The sequence below is a fragment of the Stegodyphus dumicola genome, chromosome 2 (genome assembly GCF_044657685.1).
Source record: "Stegodyphus dumicola isolate Sdum_Otavi_A_Nest chromosome 2, ASM4465768v1".
NCBI lineage: Eukaryota > Metazoa > Arthropoda > Arachnida > Araneae > Eresidae > Stegodyphus > Stegodyphus dumicola.
Window position 1 is genome coordinate 110,786,253 of NC_140769.1, and position 21,406 is coordinate 110,807,658.

The 21,406-nt window shown below is 32.6% G+C and overlaps 1 protein-coding gene across 1 annotated transcript; it reads left to right on the plus strand.

Moving 5' to 3' along the window:
* Nucleotides 1-1,863: 1,863 nt before the first annotated feature.
* Nucleotides 1,864-20,264, plus strand: LOC118183104 (uncharacterized). The gene is made up of 4 exons (XM_035352534.2): nt 1,864-2,019; nt 14,423-14,537; nt 18,525-18,643; nt 20,058-20,264. The coding sequence occupies exons 1-4, from the start codon at nt 1,978-1,980 to the stop codon at nt 20,166-20,168; spliced, it is 387 nt and encodes a 128-aa protein (XP_035208425.1). The 5' UTR covers nt 1,864-1,977; the 3' UTR covers nt 20,169-20,264.
* The last annotated feature ends 1,142 nt before the right edge of the window (nt 20,265-21,406 follow it).

Consider the following 21,406-nt stretch of genomic DNA (forward strand, 5'->3'; position numbering starts at 1 on the left):
CATTCGATTTCCAGGTCTTGGAAAGTCAAGTCAATTTCCAATAAATTCCAGGTCCTCTTCAGTGACTTTCCTATTAAGGAAAGAATTTTTAATTTAATTAATTAATTGAACCGTACGTAATAAGCCGGGGACCAAAATTACCTCTAGTCATACTGGCCTAACGCAGTGCTGTTCACTAGGCTACCGGTTATTCGCCATCCTAGATATTCTCGATCGTGACCTTCTTCTGTATTGTAATATGTTATTTGGTCGCCCTCTGGATGTACCTTCAGCGCTTGGGGAGTTCATTCAAAATCTCCTGGCGCGGTTTGAAGTGCTGCACAGTTTTGCACGACAGCGAGTCAACTTGGCTTCGGAAAAGATTCAGACCTGATCCTACACGAGAGCTGCAGGACATCGATTCAGGTAAAGTGACAAGGTGTGGTTATGGAATACGATTCGACAGAAAGGACTCTCTCTTAAACTATTGTCAACCCGGGACAGTCCTTACATAGTCTTAAACAGGCCGATCGTCGTAGTTTGGATTCGCAAGTCATCAAATTTTAACCTAAAGTTGTTCATTACGATAGGTTAGTCCCTTACTTATGCATAGTACCATAGTCCCCATAGTGTATATAATAGCATACTAAAGCCATGGTCCTATGTATACATAATTTTAAAATTCCTGTATTTATTTATTGATCTAGTAATTGATTTGCTGGCAGTTAATTATTGAAATTATTATTTTAACACTGCATTAATTTTCCTGAGTTATGTCGTCCTATCTAGGGATTGTTCTTGGAATTAGTCCTTGGAAAGGGGCAATGTTACGAATTTTGTATACATGTAAATAATTTTAGTGAAATTATGGGTGAAATTGTATACCTCTGGTATAATGTAACATGAAATTGCCTCAAAAATGTGATACGATACGATACGTTTACTACGATAAATCAGAAGGCTTGCCACTGAAAGAAAAGGTAATAGCTTATCAATATATAACTGATTCCACATTAAAAATCTAAATTTATGCAAGAGCTGCTCCTAAAGTTTTGGCTGTAGATTCATGCAGAATGCCTAGAAATTTTTCAAACTACAAACATTTTAATGCCATTCAGAACAGCGTATTTAAGTGAAAAATCTCTCTCGATGTATATTGCAACAAAACCAAACTATAGGAACAAATTAAATGCAGAATGTGAAAAGGAATGCAGATAACATCAATAAAGCCGGACTTGGATAGTTTCTGTAAACAATGCAAGCATACCGCTGTCACTAAATATAATGCTATGGTAGGTGACACCGGGAGCACGAGTTAAAGCTATTAATGAGTAAGCAACATTAATTTTATGCTAAAATTTGTTTTACAGACAAAATGCAGTATTTTTCTTAAATCGACGTGATATACAGTACCTAGAACATATTGATCCAATTTAAATATTATTTTAAGATACATTTTTCTAACAGTGTGATGAGTTTTCCCTGAAAAACTAGTTCTAAGGCTTCCGTGAGTCGACAAAATTTGAAGACTACTGCCGAACACAAGTAACTACTGTACTAACAGCTGAAGTTAAAACTAGATGTTCGTATTGCAGTCATTGGAGCCTGTAAACATAATACTACCTTTAATATTACATTACACTATAATAATTGCGAACTAGGTGTTAGAGCGTTAAAAGGAACACTGTAAAATGAATATACAAGAAATAATTTTATCTTTTTATTTTCTTTATTTTATCCTTCTATATCTTTATTTGACTTGATAATCCTTTTTTTTTTTTTTTTAAATTTTTTATTTTGTCTGACACATGGGTGATACGAGATTGAAATTAGCATGCCAGCTGTTCAATTTCTCATGAACAAAGCTGTTTGATTTCTCACGCATGAGGTAGAAAGGGCTTGAGATACAATACAAATACAGGAAAAAATAAAAATGAGCTTTTAAAAGGGTCGATCTTTCTGCAGCAATTACATCCGAAGATATCAAGACGTTTCACCATGAAGTGCTTCGTGATAGCTACTCTGCTCTTTGTTTTTCTGGTAAGATAAGTATTTTTAGTATAGTTGGTTGAAAATTTAATATCAGGTGAATGGGATTCATCGTTGAGAATTTTTGACGAGATAAAAAGAAGCTAATACACGTAAAAAGTACTTTTTCAATGAATGTTTCTTTAATGAACGTAAAATAAATACTCCAACTTTAAAATTAAGCAAGATTAAACTATTGATTGAGGTAGTAATTGAGAAAAGCTGCATACATTTTGAAGGAATACAGCTACAAAAATATTCTACACTATTTTGTTGGAAATACAGAATGTGTTCACACAATTTTATAATGATTTTGCAAAGATTTATACATAAACAAAACCTTTGAATTTTATTTTCTAATATGTTCACTCTAATAGCCCTTTTGTTGAAATATCATATTACATCTTGATTTCCAAGATGAAAGCACCAAGTTTGATTTTATTCCACTCCCCCTTCACAATCTTCCAGCGTCTAGATCCATCGGGGGACTTGAGTGGAATGTATTTAAGGGTAATAGCTTTAATTATGGTTTCATTACTCATTTTTTCATAAAATAGAGCGGTAGATTTAGAGGTAGGGCTTGGATCCTTATCCTGATGTAACTTAACACAATGAAGATTGTTAGGATGAAGAGATGGAATTTCTTCTTTAAAAATAATATCTAGTTAATAGTAAATAGTTTAAAACATATTTATGACAGTAATCCGAATTAATTTTGATACTTTTTTCGACTTTCCTGATTTTAAGTTTTTCGTTCTAAGGGAATTCAGTAATAACCACAAAATCTTTAGAAAAACTTTCCTTGTTTTCTTTGAACCAACATATTAAGTCTTTTTCGGTAGTAAATCGATCTTTTTCTCTTGCAATCAGATAAGTATAACCAAGCCTCATCAATTGTAACTATATAGTTCCATTTCTCACCTGCCAAATAATTTTCATACAGCAATTTGCACACAGTCTTACGCTGAGAAGCATGTTTCGGCGTTAAGCGATGAACATCATGTTTTTTTATTTTATTACTGCACGTACATTTGTTGGGTATGCATTTTTTGCCCTTTTCCGCAGTCAGATAGCAACTTTGAGGCTTCTTTCCTTTCATATTAATTTTTTACTTATTTTACGTGTAGAAATACCCAAACCATGATTTTCAAATCTTTTTTAATAATTAAATAAGAGTATTTCTATTCGGACAGCCAAATTGATTTATTGTTTATTTTTCAGCGACATTTTAAAGAAAAGAACTCTTTTAATGCTGCAGACGATAACTAAACTTTATTCCAATTGGGTGTCTGTCACGTTTGTATTTTAAAATTAATATTTAAATTTATGGAGAAAACAAAATCGTTACATATATGTGTAAACAGCCTCTGTGTATCCTTTTAGTAGACGGGGAAGGGGGATCGTAGACTGAAAACTTTAGATATCACCTAAAGGAAAAATTTATCACTAAAATTTCAAAAAGTTAAAATATATAAAAAGATCTTAAACGTAGAGAAAATGATTGTAAATATTTCCATTCCCTTCTTAAACAAAAATAATGTCTACTATTTCTAACTATCTTCAACGTCATCTATATCTTGAATGTTTAAACCTGAAACTTAACTCGAAAACGAATTCAGTTTTATAAGCATCGGGATTTTTATGTACACTGCTTAAAAAAAAAAAAAAAAAAAAAAAAAAAAAAAAAAAAAAAAAGGGACAGTTCTATATCTCCCGTTCTACTGGGCCGATTGACAAAATTAAAATTGCGTTCTTCATGTCTCGAAAGCGTGACTTAGGATATATATTAGATTTATATATAGCACTATTCTAACATAGGTATTTTGACACAAAATCGGACTTTTTCTGAAATAACATACCACTGTTTTTACATATTTCGATTCTACAACTCAAATTACGCCTAAATATGAAATTTTGTAAAATTTGGAGCGAAATTTACGGAGAAATTCACAAATTTATGTTGGCCCATTTTTTTTTCAGTTTGCGCCAAGAATAGTTCATTTGGCGAACTTCTTAATATATGGCAACCTAGTTTCCTTTCCCGTAAGAGGGAAAAAAAAGTCACCATCGTTCCTTTTTTCCAAATAATATTCTTTATATTATATTTTTAATTATAACTTATTATTTTAAGTATTTTTTTCTTTTTCGAATTTCATTTTAATTGCTTAAGTTGCATGTTTTTTTTTTTTTTTTTTTTTTTTTTCGAATAAATGTTTTAAAAATTTCTATTTACCTATTCGAACTGAGTAAATAAAGGTGCAGCGTTTATTTTTTTTCAGATAGTTTTCTTTATATATATTTTTTGTCATGGTTATTATTTTAGATAATTTTTTAATTTTTATACTTTTATTTTAATTGTTTGTGTTGCATTGTCTCTTCAGATAATTGTTTTAAAATTTTCTATTTATTCCTTCGAACTGAGCATTTTAAATATATTTATTAATATAAATTTTCCAGAATTTGATTTTATTTATTTGAATTGCGTTTCTTTCGGAAGAATACTTTGTAACCGAGACTACGATGCGTTTGAAAACTGCATATATTAAAAGAGAAAGTACAGTAAAGCACAGTTAACACGCCTTTCAATGTTCCGTTCAGAAGAGATATATATAAATAAGAGAGATGTATAACCGACATTTTAACTTAGGATGACTTGCATACACTGATTTAAACAGTTTTATCATTGTGCCCATTGCTTTACACAATTTTATCCTACATTTGGTTTCTTAAAATGTTATTCATATTTCAGTCAAATATTTTATTTTTGAAATCGCAAGAATCAAATATCATAAGATTAAAAGGTTTTAAATTAAAAAAATTTCTAATACTAAATTTTACGCAAAAATTTAATTTTTTCTTCTCTTTTTCTTCAGGCATTCTACTTTATTCTTGCTCTTCTTCTTTAGGCATTCTGCAAGTATATTAAAAAGCATCCAACTTTTCGAAATATCTTAATATTTCTGACGATCATTTTAAATAAAGTTATCGCCTTCCATTTCATAAAGGCCCATAAACGGCCGAGCGGTAAAGTCGCTGAACACTGGTAGTTCACTCCGGGGTTCGAATCCCGGTAAACGGGCTGGGTACATGGGCGTTTTCGTGGATTTTCTCATGTGTACCGTGTATGACAGCTGGTTTCCATTAGAAAGTTCTTCACGAAGTATTTGGTCAGAGCCTTTATCAATCTTTAGAGGCTAAACATTTTGAAGGTATGAGATGAAAGGAAAGACTGGTTTCATCAAGAGGTTTTGGTTTATTTAATTATGACAAAGCACACTAGGGCTATCTGCCTAAGGGGAGGGATGCCTTCGTGGAGGACTTTCTAAGGGAAACTGGCTCGCATACACGTTACACATGGGGAAAACCACGAAAACGCCCATGCAGCCAGCCCGTTCGCGGGATTCGAACCTCGGACCGAACTACCAGTGTGCAGTGACTTTACCGCTCGGGCGCTGTTTCATCAGGAGGGGAAAAAACGCCTTTAGGTGACATCCACATACAATACTGGATAAACTCCTGAATCTTAATAATTCGACTGAGAAAATTCTGGGATTCTCCATTTATGATACGATATGATGTTCTATAACGTAATTTAAATTTATACAACCATACACTCTAAAACCAGTCGCTCTTCATTTTAATCTGCAATGATATCGTTTTTGTCTTTTCTGCTAACACAAGCTCAGTTGATGGTATTTGCTGGTGTACACGTCCAAGTGTTTTTTCTTTGAACGCCTAAATTCTTTGAAGTATTCTGAAAGTATATTCAAAAGCGTCCAACATTTTGAAACATCTTGGTATGTCTGACAGCCAAATTTCTCTGCAAATGTTTGCTTACTTTTCTCCCTAATTTTCTTCTTTCCTTCTACAGTTATTTCCAATGCTCACACAAGAAAATTAAGATTTTTCGATTGCTAGACTTCCATAAATTTTGCATTCTTGTCAATTTTTTAAAATATCAATTACATGAATTGCGTTTCAGCTGAAGACAGCTTTTCATTTTCTAGTCATTTTAACTAAAGTTTAAAGCGAAGTCCAAAGGATAAATATTTTAATTAAAAGATTTTTGCTAAATGACAAAGAAATAAAACAGTCCAGCAGGGTTTATTCTGTACCACCGAGTGACCCGATTCTTATATTGAGTGAAACAATCTAAATCATATTAAAGATCATGTGTTTTTATACAATCTATAACGCGAGAGAAAAAATAGCTTCTTAAAACATTCATTCTAAGAGGATTAATATAAAAGATTTTATTTATATATATATTTTTAAAGCTGGGACTTGAACCAAACTGTCAAACTTTTAAAGTTTAATTTACATGGTGGTTATAATTAAAGTTTCAATTTGAAATGGTCATAAAAGGAAAACTACCGGAGCAAATGTTATCAAACTTGGTAATCGTGTAAAGGAGGTTATGGGAATTTATTTTCCGCGAAAAAAAAAAAGAGTTCAAAACCTCATCACCAGGGGAAAAATGGTGCTGTACACAATACTGTTAAATGAAATAAGATACGAAAACATCTGTTTAAAATGTGTTTAATATTTTCCGAAACGTGTTACAAAGCATGTTCAATGTAGCGTCCATCATTTTCCGAAAGCAAGTTAAATCCTGTTACTGCATTCTCAACAGCAGCTCTTAGCATATCAGGAGGAATGTTACGGACATGTCAGTGTATCACATTTTTCATTTCTGCCAAATTGTTTAGATTATCACCAAAAACAGTGCTTTTGAGATAACCCCATAGCCAAAAGTCACAGAGGTTGAGGTCTGGTGAGAAGAGGGGAAGTGTCGGCTAAGACGTTCATTCGTGAAATGTTGCCTAAGTAACTGTGCGACACACGTGAGGTGGGGCCCAGCCCTTCATAAAAATCGTAGTATCTAAAATGCCACGTTACTGCAATTCATATATCACGAAACATTTTAACATTGACTCTAAGTGAGCTGCAGTCACAGTGGTCCAGCTGTCGACTGCTCTTCAAAGAAAAATGGTTCAGTTATAAAACTAGCTGTCATTCTACACTAAACGGTGTGGAATGACTGCTATGCAATCGAATGCAGTAGGAGAATGCAATGGAACTAGATAGATAACATGAAGGATTTCTTTGGCCCAAATCGATTAAAAGCGTTTTGAAACAGTATCTTCATGTTTTAGGGCCGAACTCAGGCTTCAAAAATTACAAATTAGAGATCTGTAAGAAAACGATTTCAAGATTGTACGCACTTGTGCGAGTGATTTGCGATCTCACATTTTCTAATCGCTAATTCGTGCTTTTCACGGACGAATTTCTCACTTACGCGGATGGCGCACTCTACTTTTATCGAATTTAACACTTTTAAATGGTAATTTGCTTACTTCAAAGTTTCTTAAGGGTATACAACATATTAAACCCGTGTAACAAAAGTTAAGTTAGATTCCGACCCATATTTCGTTTATCAATATTGCATACAGCGCCATATGCCCTCTGGTGGTGAGGTTTCGAACTTCCTTTTTTTCGCAGAAAATAAATTCCCATGACCTCCTTTACACGATTACCAAGTTTGATAACATTTGATCCAGTAGTTTTCCTTTTATGACCGTTTCAATGTGGAACTTTAATTATAACCACTCTGTACATTATTAAATTTTAATTTGAAGCTATTCGTTATATGTATACTATGCGTAAATTTTTCGCTCTTATGGAAAAATAAAGAATCGAAGCAAATATACTTAGGATAATGGACCAAAACTGAAAAAAATTTCCCCTCCCTCCGAAAATAAAATATTGAAACTTCGACCTTGAATTTATTGGGTTATCGAAATATTTAATTTGACTTATCTTCTAAGTCCTATTTCCGACAACAATTCCGTCAAAAATTCCGAATTACTTAAGCTGGAGTAAAAGATTTAGTATATATTCACTGTATGTTAATAAAGTAATCACAGAGTAATAAAAATAGATTATAGAATTTACGCTGATGCAACTTTTTGTCTGACTGCACAACATGTAATGGAAGAGAAGGCTTGTAGAGATCTGTTTTTGACATGCCGCTAAAAGTAGATGTCGTACTCCTTTTGTCTCTTCATTGTCAAAAAACTTTCCTTTGAGAGGCAATTTTAGTTTTTGCGAAAGAAAAAAAATCACAAGAAGACAAATTTGAAGAACATGCAGGACGATTGAGTACACATACGGAACACAAGCGGTTCTCCGACTGGTTATTGAATAACGAAAAGACGCATTTTCATGCAATACAAAACATTTGGAATACGTTTTCTGACTGAAAACGTAAGATTAAAAGTCGTCTGCTTAATTCACAGCCATTTACAAGTCAACTACTCGGGCTATTGCAGAATCGTTTTGATCCTGAGCTTGTAAGACAAACCTAATATCACTGGATTTAAACACTTCTTTAATCTTCCGAGAACGTTCCTTCTTTAGCTCATATTCCAAGAATATTAAGTGAATACAATTATTGCAAAAGAAATTGAATATTCATTTGCACTACAGCTTGGTAATTTACTAACGAGTTAAGAAAACTTAAATTCTGCTTTTTGTGTCTAAGAATACAACAATATTTTAAATATTTACAAATAAAATATTAAATTGGAGATTTAATTGGAGCCTCACCAGTTTCTAAACTTAGATGGTCATTCCTTAATTAAATAGCCCACCAGCAGCCGAGCGCTAAAGACGTTGAACACTGGTAGTTTGGTCCGAGGTTCGAATCCCACGAACGGGCATGGCCGCATGGGTGTTTTCGTGGTTTTCCCCATGTGTAACGTGTATACGAGCCAGTTTCCCTTGGAAAGTTCTCCACGAAGGCATCCCTCCCTTTAGGCAGATAGCCCTCGTGTTCTTTGCCATAATTAAATAATCCAATCCAATCGGATCCAATCCATAATTAAATATAATTGATTTGTAACTTCTACTAGAACTGACGGTAAGAATTGAAGTGCAAATAAATAATATCGTGTGCAATTTTGATTAATATAAAATTAAAAAAATTTGCATTCAGACAGAAAGTTTTTTGAAATATTTGCAATTCCTTTATAAGAAGGATTTATTAATAACCGTAATAATTACTTATTATATTACTGATGAATAGGATTCAGTTCTTCACAATTACATTCTAAATTAGAATTTTAAGGATATAATGAAAATACGCTACGCACAAAAATACATTTTAGGATAAAAAATGAGTTGATTTTTTATGTTTTAAAACTTCATAAATTCATTTAATAAACATCGTATCCTCGTTGTTAATTGAATCCAGAATGTTGGGTGTCGTTTATATAATTATTCTTACTTGTCCACAGAATCTGCTAACTTATCCAGCCATTAAGTAGCCGCAGATCATTTCTACAGTGTCTCAAAAAAGTGATGGGACAATTGTGCTTTACAAAAAGAAACTGTAATAAAATAAATTAAAAAAACATGTAAAAAATTTTTTGTGGGTGTGTTTCATACTTAAATTTAGTAAATATTATTACATAACATACATTTTTTCAAAATATTAAAATATTAATTTAATAAAAATACAATTGTTTAGAACGGAGCAAAAAATGGCTCACATAAGTGATGGCACACTACGTACTATGCAACAAAAATCGTCTGAAGTGAGCAATAAAAATATCTTTTGGGGTACTTATTTTTACTCAAAAGCAATTGGCAATAATTTATAAAATCGTCTGCAGTATTTCTCTCCAGTTTGTTTTGGAAGTTTTGTGTTTTTTAGCTCTGTGCAGCCATGAATGCTAAACGAAAAGAAACTTTGCCTGAAATTCGAAAATTAGTTATTAATTTGCATATTGAACGTGGAAAATCTATTAGAGAAACAGCTGAAACAGTTAACTTGAGTCCTTCAACAGTTTTCAATATCATTAAACGATATAAAAAGAATTATATGATACAGGATAAAAGAAGACCTGGCCGACCATCAAAACTATCCAATGGAATAAAGCGAATTATCGTTCGAAATATTAAAAAAAATCCAAGAATGAGTGCTCCTAAAATTGCTGCTGATTTACAAGCTTTATATGGAGTAATTGTTAATCCTGAGAATATTATAAAAGTAATTCGATTTGCTGGATATCACGGTAGAGCAGCCAGGAAAAAATTCTTCGTAAGTGAAAAGAATAGAAAACTCAGACTGGCTTTCGCAAAATACAGCATAAATAAGAATTCTGATTACTGGAATGAAGTTATATTTGCTGATGAGAGTAAATTTAATATATTTGGTTCTGACGGTAGAATCTTGGTGTGGAGAAAACCCAGGGAAGAATTTCGCAAACAGAACTTTATGCCAACAGTAAAACATGGTGGAGGAGGAGTTATGGTATGGGGGTGTATGTCGTCCGCTGGAGTTGGTAATCTTGTTTTTATTGACAGTATAATAGATCAGTACAAGTATATTGACATTTTAAATCAAAATTTGAAATCTTCAGCACGAAAATTGAACTTTCATAACAATTTTAAATTCTACCAGGACAATGACCCTAAGCACACTGCTTTGAACGTTAGACTCTGGCTGCTGTATAACTGTCCTGAAATAATAAAAACACCACCACAATCTCCAGACTTAAATCCCATAGAGAATATTTGGCGAGAATTGGAATCAAGAATTCGCAAACACACCATTTCTTCAAAACAACAATTAAAATCGGTGCTTCAAGAAGAATGGGGTAAAATCACTCCAGAAATCACAAAAAAATTAGTGGAATCCATCCCAAGAAGATTAAATCATGTTTTAAAAGGAAAAGGAAATCCAACAAAATATTATACCTTTTAAAAAGTAAAATTTTCGGATAAATATTTGATGGAAAAGTAAGTGTCCCATCACTTATGTGTGCCATTTTTGCTCCGTTCTAAACAATTGCATTTTTATTAAATTAATATTTTAATATTTTGAGAAAATGTATGTTATGTAATAATTGTTGCTAAATTTAAGTATGAAACACACCCACAAAAATTTTTTATTGTTTTTTAGATTTATTTTACTACAGTTTCCTTTTGTAAAGCATAAGTGTCGTCCCATCACTTTTTTGAGACACTGTACATAACCATTGAACTTCCATTAATTCAGTCTCTAGAGGGTTGTATGTTTATATCATAATTTGACTTTTATAAAAATGATTATTCTAAATCTTATGTTTCTATAAAAATATACTGTGCTTTAAAAATATGGATGATAGTATCAGCCGCTCTTTCAGCCACTTCAAAAGCAACAATTTGTTTAGAAATAAAATTATGCAGTTAATGTCATAAAATTCAAATAAACATCAAACGAAAATTCTCAGTTTTAGACAATTCGATTTAAACAAAATAAAGTAGCAGACGATAAAACGCTGAAGGTAAAAATTTACTCTTATTTAAAAAAAAAAAAAAAAGATAGATAGAGAAAAATTTAAAAAAATAGTTAAAAATTTGAATAATATCATCTATAATTAAAAAAAATAGCTTTTCATATAGAATTAATAAATATTTATTACGCATCATTGAAGGAAAACCTGTCATATAATTAATTCTCCGTAAAATTTTACTTGAAATTTAAGGTTAAAAATAGCTGTGGCAATTCACTGTAACAAAAATCCATAGACAACATTTGGCGTTATTATCGCTTAAAAAAAAGATGCCAAATTTCAAAACGCGAAAATATGTAAATTCGTGTATATCTTAGAAAATTTTGAATAAAAAAGTCTAATTTTTTGGATATGCTTAAAAATACACTTACTTTAAGATGATGGTAAAAATTTTATAGGTTATAATTCAAAATGTTTTTCGAAAAATTTATAAAAATTATTTAAAAATAGAAATTAAAAAAATAAAACACAAAAAATGGGTAAATTTTATTTGGAACGAACCTAAATTTCGAAATGTGAGAGAAAAAATCAAAAAAGTTTAATAAAAAAAAAGATATTAATAAGTATTTGCCAAATTCAATTAACATTGAGGAGCTAAAATTTTGAGAGCTAATATTTTAAAAACTACTCGTACGATTTTTACAAAACTTGGTATTCTGGCATAATTTGAGTCGTAGAATCGAAATATGGAAAAAAAAGTGGTATGTTATTTCAGAAAAAGTCCGATTTTGTGTCAAAATACCAATGTTAGAATAGTGCTATATATAAATCTAATATATATCCTAAGTCGCGCTTTCGAGACATGAAAAACGCAGTTTGAATTTTGTCAATCGGCCTAGTAAAACGGAAAATATAGCACTGTCCTCTTTTTTTTTTTTTTTTTTTTTTGGAGCAGTGTACTTTTTTAATACTGTTTAATGTTAAAATTAAGTCATGGCAAGTACACGCCAGCGGAAGAACTGGAAATAAGGATGTTTGAAGCTATTAAGCGGTTCAAATTATTATTATTAGTGATAAAATAAACTCCCTACACGTGTAAAAATTCTGAAATCCGGCAGGAAAGATATCTGTAATCCGAGAACTTTGTTTTGCAAAAAGGTTCAATTTTGAACATTCAGTATTTTTGGAGGTAAAGTGTGTGTGTATATATATATATAATTTATTATTAGAAAACTTTTTCATATATCATCTTCAAGGAACAGAAATTCAATTAAGACTATTAATTATTATAATAAGAAAAAATTAATCAATATATTAATTATATATATATATATAGTAACACAAAATGTTTTATTTCAAAATTAAATTATTTCAAGTATTTCCGCTCAATATGCTGCTGAAAATTAATCAGTATAGACAAAAAGTAAGAAATTTAGAACCAATTTCACAAAGACCCAAAAGCAGTAAAATTCGATACCATTAAATTTCAAAATACTTTATAAATATGTAAAATAAGAATTCAAGAAATGTGAAACACTAAAACGTCAATAAGTACAAAATCCAGAAAAAATACAAAAGAAGAACAACCCAGTCAAATCTGATATAACGTTATCAAGAAGAGGATACATCAGATTCCATTGTATCCCTCTTCCATTTGAAAACCACTATACGTGACTTCTCTTATCGAATTCCACTAATCTCTTATCGAAAATTAGCTGTTGAACCATTTCACAGAATTAAATTATAACAGTTCACCAAAAAATTCTGAGAACCTCCCCGACGCAGCGGATGTAAAAATTCTTAGTCCAATAAAGCAATTGAAATTACTTAAACTCTTTTAATTGAAATTAGAATTGAAATTGATACTTTAATTGAAAGGAGAATTGAAATAACACAAAACTTACTCATTGTTTCCAGAATGAATCCATTAGAGACATGTACTAATACCTCATATGAAAAAATTACAGTGTTAAGACTTAAAGTACATACACATTTTCACAAAATGCAAGATTAAATTGAAAAAATGAAATAGAAAAAGTAGAAATACAACACTTTCAAGAAAAAATAGAGAACTTTTTAACCAACTACAAATTTCGAAATGAATATCAGTAGCGAAAACGTTAAATTAAAAGAGGACCCCTAGTTTGCTAGTTTGGTATCATTGACGAAACAGATTGGAGATAGTAAAGAAGAAATCTCCAAAATGGTGATTTAAATGTTTGCAAGAAACTAAAAACTTTTTTAAAAGAGGGAGTAAGCAAAAAACATGGTTAGAAAAGTAAAACGTATTCATGTCATGGGCTTATCATGACGACTACTCATCTACAAACCGACACAAACCGAAACATTCACCGACCCATTTACAGATTAGAAAGTCCTTGATCTGATTCCATCATCCATTCCTAAATGGGACCATTTGCCTTGATTCCTTTATTTTTTTCTTTTTCATTATAGGGCTCCCAAAAGGTTAAGATTGCTAAATACTGGTAGTTCGCCATGGTTTGGGTTCCATACCAGGCTACATGATTGGTTTTCGTGGTTTTCCCCATGTGTAACGTGAATACGAGCCAGTTTCCCTTAGAAAGTCTTCCACGAAGGCATCCCTCCTCTTACGCAGATATCCTCGTGGCTTTGTGATATTCAAATAACCTAACCTTGTAGAAACATTAGGATTTTTTGGAAGCAGAAGAGATGAAAAATGAGCAATCGCTTTCGCCGGGAATCGAACCACTGACCTCTGGAATACCAGCCCAGCGTGCAGAACCACTACACCACGAAGGCACGCTAAGAAGGTGGGAGAAATACCTTATAACCTAACCTTTCATTATAGATAGCGTCGTTGTTAGATAAGGTTTAAGTTCTACAAAATTCTTTGATCTTGTCTTCTGCTTGCGATGTTTTTACTTAATTTAGTTGGAGAAAGCGATAATGTTGAATAACCAAAATTATTTCTGTTATAAAATCTGCATCAAATAACGCTGTTTTTCTGCACTCAGTAGATTTCGATGATGCTGCCTGCTTAAATTTTACGTCGCTGTTACTCCATAATGAGCTATCCTGTGTTGCTATAGCTTGATATCACTGTAACTATTTATTATGCTGCAAATCTGAAACATTTTTTACTCTGTTTTTAGGTGGTAGATGCTAAAGTAGGCAAGAGATGCAAGGGTTTCAGCGACTGCGATGAAGGTGAATGCTGTGTAACCCCTGGCATTATGAGCAGCAGATGCAAAAAGCTCTCAGATAAAGGTTTGATCGTTTTTTGAGATTAAATGTATCTTTATAACATGATTTGAGATGCTCATATTTTTGCAAAAGAAAATTGTTGCAACTAATCAAATTCGTTTTCCGTGTAATAGAAGTGAACACTATAAAGCATGCAATCTTATTTTTCCCTGGTTATTATCATTCTCCCTCAATAGATATCTTCTGCAACCATGATGATTCTTGAGTTACTGTGATTAAAGCGTATCGGAAGTGATTCCTTAAAACACAAGATTTCAATTTATGTTTCAATACTTATTGCATACTTTTCAAAGAATCTGCACAAATACAATGCGACTGTCATCGCTTTTCTCAACTCTCCAAATATATGTATTTCCTTATTGCTTTCGAGAAATTTCTTTAAGGTTCCCAACAAATTTTCTTTTGTTGCATCAATAGATACGAAACAGGAATTTTAACCGTGGAAAGAAATAAAATTTACACAGTTCCATATTGGATAACTACAGAGCTTGCGGAATGATATTTTTTGAAATTTTGGCTAATAGTTACTGAATGGCGATAACATTGTGACCAGGCTCTTTATCACAGTGGAAATATCTATGACTTATCTTGCAATAATTCTACAAGCTGCGTCGAGGAAACACAGCAAAACAGTCAAATATAACTTAAAACTTAATGGACTTCGCCATTTGGACAAATAAACTTAATGGAAAACAAAACTTCCACAATAACCAGGATATCAAAAACAGCAAATTAAAATGGTAAATTTGGCTAAATTCCGTAAAGATTCCGTAAAGATAGCCACCCAAATGGCTAAATTCTTTACGGAATTTAACCATTTGGGTGAAATTTATGATAATACCACGACAATCGAGCGGACAGCAATATTTGATTTTTGACATGATATTTTCTGACTTGTTTCCTATTTTGAGCTCCATTCACTTGATTATTGAGCTCTTTTTGTATTAGAAGCTTGGCTCCAACTTCTTTCATTAGCTTTAACATGTTTAAGTAATTAAGACAAGTTAAGTAATTAAGTTTAAGTAAGTTTTGTTTCTAAAGACATATGATGGTCACATGAATACACTATCATTTGGGAAAAAATTCAGAGTTTTTTAGAATAACATGCGTAGCGACCCTCCACAAATCCAAATGATCTTTCAAACTGCCTGAAGGAACTTGCTCGATAGTACCAGTAACTGTCAAACAACGATCGTTTAGCGCCAGATTTCTGACTTGAACACGTGTTGCTTATTAAAGGAAATGGACTCCCTACCAGAGCATGGTTCATATTCGACGTATTCTCTGGCTTCCTCAAGCAACTTGTATCACTCAAAAACTCGTATGTTCGATCAAGCTGTGATTCTCAAAGGTATTTTGCAACAAATTTGCTGCGGGAGTTTAATTGTAGAAATTTAAAGCTCGTTTCCAAAAAGGAGAATTACATTTCTCCTTTTTGGAAATTGCCAAGGGAAAAATTCTTTATTCATTGAAATAAATTTATTCGCAAACGACAAAAAGAAATAATAAAATAAAATAAAATAAAATAAAATAAAAAATAAAATAAAAAAACCGGATTGTTGCCAGATATAGACAGAAGTCGTAACAATTTGCAATTTCTCGACAAATTTTGAAAACGATTTCTTACACGTTCATATTTTAAAAGAATTATTCCCAATATTTTTTTATCACAATAGTGGTTCGAGCACTTCTTATAAAGCTCTAAATTTTTTCCAGGAAACATTTGAATCTCGTTTTTGAAGGATTATTTTTAATTTGCTGTTTTTGATATCCTGGTTATTGTGGAAGTTTTGCTGCAAGGAAATGTTACATTTACTTGAACAGGAAATAAGTGGATGCGGATAAGGGCTTCAGGAGGATGAGCAAAAGTTTCAGACCATTAAGTTTTTGTTGAATCATACTTACGGTATGGGATTTAGTGCTATTCTGTTGAAGAACGGCATTAGATCTGTTTACCTGTGCACACTGTTTGATGATTACACTTTGCTTTACCCGCTGCAGGTGGCATAAATAATTATTAGGCGAAACTCTTACCTCGTTCGCGACAAGTTAAAAAACGAAAGGTACAACAATAGATGCCTGAATTAAACGGCTGATCATTTTCTAACGGTACAAAACAAACTATACCTTCCATGTCCAGTCGTATGGAAAGGGACAGAATAAAGTCGACAGAGGATCAAGATTTACAGGTATTGCTCCGTCGCGATATTGTACTAGAGCAGCATCCACCACGAGGCACAGAGAGCTCCCCCCTCCTCACAGCAACAGACCGTGCGAGAAATCCACCTCACAGGGTGCTCATCTTCTCACCTTTCTCCAAGGAGGTTAGAATAGACCTCCTATAGAAGGTTAGAATAGACTATTCTAACCTCCTTGCCTTTCTCCCACTAGAGGGTACCTCAGTGTTGCCGATCACAACCAAGAACCCTGCATTTATTGGTATCTCAATGTATTATATAGCATACGATATACATATTATACATAATACATACTGCATTATATAATTATACATTATAGAAATTTCAAGCTTTGCTTCAAATTTTACGCAAATAAGTATAGATTATTTCGCTGACACAGATCATTTTATTCGTTGGCTTTCAACTTTCTTTCTATTATTTGCATATCTTTAAATTTAATATGTTATTCTCTAATTAGTATATACATTTCAACTCAATGTATTATCCAAAATTATATTATATTTAGAATTTTGTATATATATATTCATTTTCTGCTGAATAAAATATATGTATATTTATCAGTATACTGATAAATTTATAAATATGTAAAGATTTATCATTATGTATAATTCAGTTTATATTATGAACAGCAAAACATTTTTTGGGTACAGTGCTGGTATGCATAAGTTACTGTTTCTTTCTTTGCACTCAACCCATTGTCTTTTTCAAATAGTGTAAGCGTAAAGAATCCGTTCTTCATTTCTCTCATACAGCCCTATCTCATGAATACTTCGAACAACTGCAGATCGTGAAATTGGGTTTCCAGGGGCAGCATATAGCTCACGTGAGAGCTCTGAAGCTGTAATAGACCTGTGTCGTCACGCTGAAAGTGCCCAAATAACGATGTTATGGATCGACCTTGCTCAGGTCTTCTCGATATGGATCCAGTGTCCTGAAACTGTTTTCGCAAACTGTAGAGGACACAGGGGGTTACACACACCTCTTTAGCCACCTGCGCTTGTGATTGTCCTGCCTCCAATCTACCGACAATTCTACATGTGATTTCGTCATTCATATGTTTGCGGCTACTCATTTGGTAGAGACATTAGGTATTTTTTGAAACAGGAAGAAGTGAAAAATGAGCAACGCCCTCGCCGGGAATCGAACCACGGACCTCTGAAATAAGCACCCAGCGTGCAGACCACTACACCACGAAGGCACGCTAAGAAGGCGGGAGAAATACCTTATAATTTTACCTGATATCGTATAAAAGTTACCCAACTCTTGCAAGAAACACGGCGAATACCGTGAAGGAGTACGAGAACACAAATCGCTGAAAACCCTTCGAGCGATTATAGCCTTGCTTCATAATCATAGCTTCGCAGACACGCACGTGTACGCTTACGTGTTCGAATATGAATACTTGCATAATTCTTCGACGACATAGTTTTGGTTCAATACATTTTGTAAAAATTGACATAATTCACAAATTGTCTTAATTTTGCACACGAGTGTAGTCAGTCAGCTTGGGACTCTTGGTGTATTTATACCGTTGATTTTCTGCTCGGTTATGACTGTTTTGTACCTTTATTCGAACGATTATGATGATCTGTGATATTCTTAGAGTGTTAAGAATTTTGCTATGTCCTTTTTGTTTCTCTTTTTTTCTTTATTTCTTTCAATAAGATTTTAAGTTTTTCCTGTTCAGCTTGTCTAATTATTTAAGAAAGCTTCAGAAAATCGGTATGCGACAATATCATCATCAATAATGGATAGCGGTACCATTGTTAACAAGAAAAACTTATTTTTGCAGGCGAAAAATGCAGTCACGAAGACGACGTCATAAAGACCCGAGGTGAAGAGTACATTGGTCACTGCCCTTGCGTTGCTGGCTACGATTGCGAACCGTCCAGAATAAAAGATATACCATTCGTGAGTATTTTCTCTGTTTTTGTGTGCTTAGCTTTTGCAGAAGTTGAATTTAACACCATCCTGCTGAAGCATCGCCTAACACAATGCATCTGATATGTTGCATTATATTAGGCGAGATTTTCATGCACGTTTGAAAGATTACATTAACTACACAAGAAAACTCATTTCTAGGGAAAGTTTTAGGTTGTAAATGTATCTGAATAAATTACAATGCAACTTTTCTAGTAAAAGATTCATTTTCTAAGTAAGGATTTATGTCTCGTACAGCAGCAAAATCTGCAGTTGGCATAGATGATAAAAAGCAAGATAGAGAGCGCAACTTAACATCAAATAATTTAGACTGTTCTTAAAAGTGCATTTATTCACATAAGGGTACCTCTTATATATAATACTTATATGTCCACGAGGTTTCGGCTTTAGGACTAAAATGGAAATTTGAAAAACTATAAGATCGATTATTGATAATGAGTAGCTGGTAACAATTAGGCGATCTGCTTTGATACACACAGTTATAAAAATTCAAAACCAGTCACTTTGTTATAAAATAATACACCTGCTTTTATCTCACTTTATCACTACAAAAGAGGGCACTTACCAAGTTACACTGTCAGAGGACTTGGGTTCCTACCAATATTAAGCGCTTTCCTATGCTGATAACTGGATCCTCGCTAACAGCAAAACGGCTTCTTATTAAAAATCACAAACAGCAAAACGGCTTCTTATTAAAAAATGCATGAATTGCAGTTAACTTTCGCTAGTTTGTTAACTCTTTTGCACCTGTTTTAATTTGCATAATATGATATGAGCGAACGTAAGTGACATGAATGAAAGGGAAAAGAAGACAGTGTTTAAATTAAGCTTAATTGTCAATGCAGTATTTACTCTCACGTATATCCTTTACGTATTTTCTCCCTTAACATTTTCAGCATCTGATTTAGAAATTTTTATCTTCGGTAATGACATAAAATATATATGCGGAAAGGAGAGTATATTGTAAGAGCAAAAAATTATTATTCAAATTAATAGCTTTAAAATATAGAATACGGTAATAATACATATATTTATATTTATTTTTGATTCCTATGCTCTTCATGAAAATTTTTTTTCTCTTCAGAAAAGGAATACAGCCCGTAATTTTCTCTTGATTTTTAAGAGATAAAATTAGAAAAAAAAAAAAAATAACGAAAATACGGAAGTAAATACGGTAAAACTTTAAGAAATTGTCACATCTTTTAAAGGCTTATAAAAAATTTGGAAAGACTTATTATCACTTCCAAACTCAAACTTTCGCACTTAAAATTTAGTTTACTATTTTACATCTAGCATCATTTTAAGGAGTTACGTTGGAAATTTTAAAATTTTTATGCAAATATTGAATGTTGTGTTGTGATCCATTGTTTAACTCTGCTTTCAGTTCGGAACAGTGAAGATAAATGAAAGGTGTGTGGCTAAGGTGACGCAGCAACCGGAAGTAACCGAGGGGGAAGAGTTAACGGAAGCTCCCAAAGAACCGGAGGAAGAATAATTATTTATTTTACTCTTCATTAACTGTTTACATTCTGTCATTCTAAATGATGTAAAGAAATTCTCTATATTTAAACAAATAAATCTAACAAATGTCGTCCCTCGAGCTCACTTTGGCGATAATAAACACATTTATTTTGTAAGAGTTTCATTAAAAAGTAAAATGACAGTGCAAATATTTTATTGGGAAAATTGCGTGAAGGTTTTATTTCACACACATCGCTTATAATGATATTTGTCAAAAGCTAAAATTAATGACTATTAAATTGGTCATTTTTGATTTTCCTGCGCTTCAGAAGAATTCTCGCATCTCGTAGTTCAACTCGAATTAAACGGGCCGGAAGAGAGAACAAAACCCGCTATTTCTAGGGTAAGGGGAAAAAACATCTATTTAAATACATCTAATTACAGTTTGGCTGTCTCTTCATATCAAGAAATTATCTCCTTATAATAGCAAATTATGATCCAACATTGGATTACAAATACAAAACAAGTATTATAGAAAAAAACTTAAGTCAATTCCTATAAGCTACAAACATGTATTTTTATATTAGTTTCGCATAAGTATATTGTTCATAATTATGATTATTAGTATATTAATATGTGAAAAAACAGTAGTAATATCAAGTGTCATCCACTACTAGTTTAAAAAATGTATTTGAACTTGAGTGGATGAATAAATAGTATTTTATTAGTGATTGAAAATTTGAACAAGATATAGGGAGAGTGTGAAGCTAATAGATGGGATTTAAATAAATAAATAACTGGAAGCTTCCCTCCTCGATGCTAACTGATGAAGTCTACCTTTTTTATATCATCGAATACCATCAGATTCTGTCAAGAGATGGCATCACAGGTGTCATGTTGCAAATTAGCCTATTTGCATATTATTTTTACGTTTCTCTCCTCACGTTAAGGATTCGTGGATTTGGAATAAATAACTACGACACTTGATGAAGTATCAAAACACAATTTATTAGCCAGTATTATTCAATACAGCTCCAAAAACAAACACATTTACAGTTGTCAAAGAACTACTATAAACACTCTGAAACAATCAGCGACACATCCTTCAGGTTATCAGGCTATAACGGTGAAAATAGCTTCATAGCAAAGCACCAGAGTACAGCTCCTGACTCTGCTCGGTAGTTCTCGGAACTCTACGTACTCTCGAGACTCTCCACGCTGCAAGTCGCGATGCACTTGACGATACACTAGAGTACAGCTCCCAACTTGGTT